Raw genomic sequence first — 7,540 nt, 5'->3', positions numbered from 1 at the left:
TCGCCGGCGACTCACAGCAGCCCAGCTCCAGGTTGAGCCGCCGCCCAGCGTCTTAGCTGTAGAGGGCAGTGTCACCGGCCCTCATATGTGGGATCCGAACCGGGGCCCTCTGGCATCCCAAGCGAGTTCTTAACCATCGCGCCACTCGGCCGGCCCAAATTATAACTTTCTTACTAAGCTAAAACAAAGTTAATTTTAAATGGCATCTTAAAACAACTTGTGGTACTAGTAAAAAAATTGATAAACATTGCACATCTTGAGACTAAGGAAACAATTTCACTTTACGGATTTGTCAGTGGTTACTGACTATCTTATGAAGGACCAGTATTTTAAATTAATTTCTGGTTTAAAACTTGAACACGTTTTAACCACTTATGGAGTTCTTATATCTTAGGTATTAAAATGGCATTTCATAAACTGAAGCCTATTTATTGTGGTCACATTGCCTTTCAGTTCTCTCTTCAGCATATCCAGTAGATGCTCTGTTTATGAGCTCTGTAAAGACTTTGTTTCCTATCATAAATTGCCAATTTAGATTATTTCATTGAGTTCAGAATCGCTCCATGGCAGTATCTGTTTGGTCATGTATGTGTCAATTGTGATTATTATTAAAAAACAAACAGCCCAAGTTATTTAAATAATTCCCTTTTCAGCTGGACTCCACTATTTTATTGTAGGGCTTTAAATGAAGAGCAGTTTTGGAGAGAATCTTTATAAACCTTTAACATCTTTCCCTGAATGTCCCAGTCTCTTAATATTCTGAGTTGATTATGTATATCTGTATTTACCACAATGAAATTTTGTATGAAACATATTTGTTAGATTTTTCAGAATAAATGAAGTTGTACTTAGTCTATATTTCATCATTTCCTTAGCTTTTTTATACCAGATGAAGACTGTTTTATTCTCAGTAGGAATTCAAAATTAGAATGTAATGTCTCTCTTTTTGATTTCTGTAGAGCAGGTTGTTGCCCTGGACGCCCAAAATATCGTAGCTGTTTCATGTGGAGAAGCTCATACATTAGCACTAAATGACAAAGGCCAGGTGTATGCTTGGGGTCTCGATTCTGATGGACAGCTTGGCCTGCTAGGATCAGAGGAATGTATCAGAGTACCCAGGTAACAAAGGTGACCAAAAAGAGGTCTTTAATAATCCTTTATCATAAATTTGTTATCTAAATCCTGCTTACTGAGGACATGTAAGAGTTGACACCTAATTTATTTCTCCCCTTTGAGATCTTGAGTTTACTAGTTGGGTTCTTGTCTTTAATTTGTGCTGAGTGCTTTTTTTATATATACTTCATGTTTCTCCCCATATTATTTATGTTTGTAAAGAAAAGGGATGGGGAATATATATTTTACTATAAATTTTGTCTTACTAAAAATTTTAAGTGGTTTGGACTACTTTAACTACTAATTCTATCTTGAGTACCCCAGCTATCAACATATTTATTAAATATTGGTTGGTTGCATGTATCTCTATATTGTGTTTTTTTTTTTAGTCTTTATTGTTTTTATCGAATATAGAAGTCCCATATGCTTAGTGTAAAAAAAGTGTCACTTTTCACTTTTTTACATGCCATTGACTACAATTTAATATATATTAACCATTAAATTCATCATAGAATTATTTAAAAATTAAAAAATAAACAGTGCTTCATCAATGTTGTAGTCTTACAGATTTACATAGGGCATAACCATTGTTTTAATATTAAAAATTATAAGAACATGAACATACCTAGGTTAAAATATAAAGATTTAAAGAAAAATACCCAGTTTCTTTTAGATACATGAATAATACACTGATGCTTAGTTTTTATAATTATACAAATTCTTTTTTCCTTAAACTCTTCTTTCTTTGTAGTAATAGCTATAGGGACAAAAGAGAACTCCCCAGGAAACAAAGGAATTAAACGAATTTTAGATTTAGCCCAGGTAGCATTTTTTACACATTTAGATACTTTGTTTTTAATTTAAAATTTATAGTATTTGTTTTCATTTAAGAAATAGGATGTAACTACTAGGATAAGAAAATGGGGCACAGGACTAATATTTTAGAACAGGAACTCTTATACACTGTTAGAAATGAGAGGGTTTTTTTTTTGTTTGTTTTTTTTTAAAGATTTTTATTGGGGAATTGTGGGGATGGGAACAGTGCTGGGGAATTGGGGGGAAGGGGAACAGACAAGTTGCTGTCCTTTTGTTCTTCAGTCTAGTTGTGGAGGACGTTGCTTCAACTGGTTCAAGTTGGCACCATCATTGCGCTCTTCCCCGGGTGAGGCACACCAGTCGCCGGCTTCTGGACGGCCGCTCACGGCGGCTGCTGGCTACATACAGTAGCCCATGGCAACCCACTACAGCAGGGGCTGCAGCCTACGCCGTCGCCGGTGACTCATGGCAGCCCAGCTCCAGGTTGAGCTATTGTTCAGCATCTTAGCTGTGGAGGGCAGTGTCACTGGCCCTCATATGTAGGATCTGAACCGTGGCCCTCTGGCATCCCAAGCCAGTTCTTAACCATCGCGCCACTCGGCCGGCCCTTTTGTTTTTGTTTTTTTTAACTAGGAAAGGTAGCGAGTTCCTTCAATAAGCCTATAACCTTCCTTCATATGTATATGTTTATTAATGAAAAAACTTAAAGTATACATTTAAAGTATTTGCTTTGTTCTAATATATTAAAAGTTTTTTATCTTTAGTTTGATATTTTATACTTGTTGCAGTAATGGACTGTTGAGACTTTTCGATACATCACATTCACATATTTTCTTTATAGAACTTGTAACCAAATTCCACAAAATTCAACAAATTTCTTCCCCTTTGTTTTTTTTTGCAATAATGATTAAATAAACACTATTCCCATTAAGCTTTTTAATGTGTCTTAATGATGGTGTTGTTGGGAGAAAATCTTTTTCCCTAAGTAAATTTAATTCTTTTAGTCATTTCAATTTTGATTTCTTTCAGAAAATGGTAATTTACAACAAAATGGTTATTGGCTAGATAGTACAAAGCATTCATAGAAACATAACCTCACATTTGTCATGTCCTCTACTGCTTTTAATTCCTCTCACAGTTAATTCTTGTAGAATGGGGATCTTTAAGATTTTAAAACTTTTGTGATTTTACTATTAAAAAGGGACATGTTAAATTTTCTAAGTTAATGTTCTCAAAACCATGATTCATGGCAGAGCTTTCTAGTTTTTTCTTATTTTTACTCCATTGGTCTCTTAATTCTCCTACTTATATTTTTGTTGCTGTTCACTTCTGGTATAAGGGATTTCAGTCAGTAATCTGTAGATGATTAGGAAATAGAAAAGAAAGGTAACTATAAGGAGAGAATTTTACTATATGACAATTTATTTGATGGTTATCCAATAAATTATGTATTTGTGACTACTATTTTATGAACCTGGATGGAGACCTGAAAGAGACCTTACTTATATGCTTTGCTTTAAACTTTTCTGTGTTTGTATTTGCTAAACATTTGTATTAACTTTAAGCTGTGTATTAAGGCATTTTTCCTGTTTAAGCTTATGAGTTTTTCATGGATTATCTGATTTGTTGTGACATATACATAGTTTTTGCTGATTTTTCATGTCTTAAAGGGTAATGTAGAATTTCAGTAGAAACCAGTGATTTTTTTTCTTTTTAAATTTCACTACCAAATCATTTTTTATTTTATTTATTTATTTATTTATTTATTTTTAAGATTTTTATTGGGGAATTGGGAGGATGGGAACAGAGCTGGGGAATTGGGGAGGGGGAACAGACAAGTTGCTATCGTTTTTTGTTCTTCAGTCTAGTTGTAGAGGACGTTGCTTCACTGGCCCAAGTTGGCACCATCATTGCGCTCTTCCCGGGTGAGGCAGATCAGTCACCGGCTTCTGGACGGCCGCTCACTGCGGCTGCTGGCCGCTCACGCTGGCCGCTGGCCGCTCACGCTGGCTGCTGGCTACACACGGTAGCCCTTGGCAACCCACTGCCACAGGGGCTGCAGCCTATGCCGTCGCCAGTGACTCATGGCAACCCAGCTCCAGGTTGAGCTGTTGTTCAGCATCTTAGCTGTGGAGGGCAGTGTCACTGGCCCTCATATGTGGGATCCGAACCGGGGCCCTCTGGCGTCCCAAGCCAGTTCTTAACCATCGCGCCACTCGGCCGGCCCCCAAATCATTTTTTAGATGCAAAGCTTTTTCTAGATTTTTAGATATGTCAGCCAGCTTGTAAATTTCACATACATTTTGAATAAAATGTATAGAAGATAGGAGGAAACTCAAATATATGTAAATAGATTTTTAAAAATTAGTGTTTGTGATTTTTATGAGTAATCAGAAATGTGAAGATTCACATTAGGCTGGACTTTCTTGAGAAAAAAAATCCACTTTTATGCCAGTAGAGAAGATACGTAAATTAAGTGGCACTTTAAAATTAGAGAAGAATGTAAAATTAATAATAAATTATATTTGGAACACTTACTAGTTTGATAATCTTTTCCTAGTTCTAATTTTGTTTTGAAATTATTACTTGGAGAAAGACTGAAATTATTTAATATCAGTGGTCTCTGTAGACCAGTATTTTTGGCTAGTTATTTTTTTTATGTAGGCTATATGTTCCAGTTTTATAAAAAAAAAATTTAAGCCTAATTTTACTATCTTTTAGTTGAATGTAAGTGGAAATACATACTTTTCCATGCAATCTTTAGAAAAACTGTTGTTGGCAATAAAGTTGTATTTTTTAAAAGTTCTATTGGACATATGCAATAAAAAATTATGACAGGATGGTGTAATATGATCCTGTGAGAACAGCTGTTTTTAGACTGTAGAAATTAAACATGCTTGAATTGTCAGCTTGGTCAAAAACAAAATTTATTTTTTTGATTTCACTCTGTTTTAAACATAAATTACAATAGTTTTAATACTAGAGCCTCGAAGACTTTACAGATTCACTTATCCTTTAGCAGTGTTTTCATTACACGCTTTTTGCCAGACACTGTGGTAGATGCTAGGGATTCCATGGATATAACACACTTAGTCTACATTCACAGAGCTTGTTTAACAGAGTACACTAGTAATACATGAGTAAGCATACTAGTAATTAGTGATAAATACCGTGAAGGAAAAAACAGTGCTATGAGAATGTAGTTTTTTGAAATGTTTTATTTGGTCTTGCAAATTGGACTTGATTAGTTTTTGTTTTTTCATTGCTAATGTTTGATTTTGCTAATTGCAGAAAAATAGCATTTTGCTACATTTTAAAATCTGAAGGTACATTGAATCCTGCTAACTTTTTGGATTCTGCTAAATTATAACAGTAAACCTCTTAAGTTTTGTAGTTAAGAATATAAATCCACTAAATAAAAAATATTTTTACTCCAATAATATGGAATTAGAGTAACTAAACTAAATTAGAGTTAAGTAAACTAGAGAAACATATCATCTTATTTCCCCATGTATACGACACACACTTTTTCGAAAAATTGGGGTCTAAAAACTGGGTGTGTCTTATCCAGTGGTTGTAGATTTTTTTTACTTGCATTTCCTACCTTTTCCACGCTTGTTTTTTTTTTTAAAAAAAACGCTCAACCACTGTATAAGACGCACCCAGTTTTTAGACCCCAAATTTTTTGAAAAAGGGTGCGCGTCATATACATGGGGAAATATGGTATGTTTTCGTCTCACTTTTTTTTTTCTTGAAAACATTCATCCAAGTAAATGAGTAGAATGACCAGGTGAAGGAAACTACTTAAGAAAAACCTTGGATGGTTTATGCACAAAGTTACTTGATTTTTTGGAATGTTATAAAAATTAGCCTTTAGAATTACATTGTAGTTAAGGGAAAATCAGAAATAGGGGGAAAAAAGAAATACGAAAATATAAGGAAAAACCACAAGGTGGCAGAAATATGACCAAACACATCAATGATCATAATAGATGTGAATTGATTAAATTTCCCTAGTAAGAAATTAAGTTGAATATCACTGATTTAGATGTAAAGCAAAAGGATAGCCCAAAAGGAGTAGGCTTCATAATTTGTGAATTGGTAGCATCACATGTTAGTAATCCATATTTGTTCTTAAGGAACCTGATAAAGGAGAACATATATTAAAACTAAGCCAAATACCAATTTAGACAAATTAGGTCATGTACATTGTCAAGTGTTACATGTTAAGCTAAAGATTTTTTAAAATTTTGATAATAAAAGAAAACATCTAAATTATAGAAGCACTCTGAGGGGTATTTGAGATGTGAGCAAAGTTTGCTTAAATGTTGTCCTTTCAAAGTGTTTTCCCATCACACCTCTTAATTTTTTTCATATTTAGAGTTTGTTTACTGACCTTAGCATAAATTTTTGGTAAATGCAACTTGTATAAAAAAATAAACTGCTAGGTCGGTAGGAGACTGCTTGCGTATAGTAGGTAGTCAATAAATAGCATATATAAATAGCATTCAGGATTCATTTATTAAATGCAATTAACTGATCCTAATCTCTGTTCTTATTTTCTAGAAATATTAAAAGTTTGTCAGATATCCATATAGTACAGGTTGCTTGTGGTTACTGTCATTCACTTGCACTTTCTAAAGGTAAGCGTTATTTTTATTTTCCTTTTTCAGTTTTATTACTTCATATTTTAATTGAGCAGAAAGTCCTCCAACTCTGTTCTTCTTATTCAAGATCGTCCTGGTTCTTCATCCTTGTCATTTCCATACACATTTTAGAATTAACTTGTGAGTTTTCACAGACACACAAAGAAACCACAGGAATTTTTATTGGGATTGCATTGTCTCTATAAATCAATTTGAGGAAAGTCTTTACAATACACATTGTATTTTCGTTCTTGAACATGCTATATCCCTCCGTTTATTTTAGTATGAATTTTTCTCAGTAGTATTGTTTTCTATGGAGAGGTCTTACTCCTTTTATTAGCTTTTTCCCTAGGCATTTGATATTTTTTGTTGTTAATTGTGAATGGTGTCATTGTCAAATTGTTTATTGCTAGTACTATATAGACCTGAAAATGATTTTTGCATCTAATTGTTGCTTTACTTTGTTAAACGCTATTCCGTTGTAGCTGGGGAAGGTTATAACTTGCACAATCTCATTTGATCTCATAGATAAACTTATGAATAAAAATAGGCCAAGATTCCCATTAACTTTGTTTGCTTTCCTTTCTTATCCATTTAACTTATTCATATGCCAGCTAAGGAGTGTAACTGGTTTATTAAAGAACCTGCCATATGTTTGGTTTTTTGCCATTAAAAAAATAAATTCAAGTGCCTTCTTTATTATTATGACTGTTTTAATTCATTAAATGTCTAGTGAGGCCTAATATGAATGAAGCACTAAATTAGAGCTGTGGGGAAATACAGATAAGTTGAGAGACAGTTTTAGGGACCATACCATGTAGTGGAAGAGGCAGATATACAAATAAATAATGATAGATTAAGGCAGAAAAAAAAAATACTACTTTGGTCAAGGTAAAAGTAAAATGCTAGGGGAATGAAGAAAAGTGTAACTATAACTAGTTCCAGTCAATAGAATTAGTAATAAT

General features: G+C 33.7%; 1 protein-coding gene across 1 annotated transcript in view; it reads left to right on the top strand.

Annotated features, from left to right (window-relative positions):
- HERC4 (HECT and RLD domain containing E3 ubiquitin protein ligase 4) overlaps positions 1 to 7,540 on the top strand; it is a 131,806-nt gene that overhangs the window by 30,679 nt on the left and 93,587 nt on the right. The window contains exons 4-5 of the mRNA XM_019624801.1: positions 960 to 1,119; positions 6,496 to 6,572. Coding sequence (XP_019480346.1) covers positions 960 to 1,119; positions 6,496 to 6,572 — 237 coding nt within the window. The remainder of the gene's footprint in view (positions 1 to 959; positions 1,120 to 6,495; positions 6,573 to 7,540) is intronic.

The sequence above is a fragment of the Hipposideros armiger genome, unplaced genomic scaffold, assembly GCF_001890085.2.
Source record: "Hipposideros armiger isolate ML-2016 unplaced genomic scaffold, ASM189008v1 scaffold_15, whole genome shotgun sequence".
Taxonomy (NCBI): Eukaryota; Metazoa; Chordata; class Mammalia; order Chiroptera; family Hipposideridae; genus Hipposideros; species Hipposideros armiger.
This window is presented reverse-complemented; position numbering and strand designations above follow the sequence as displayed.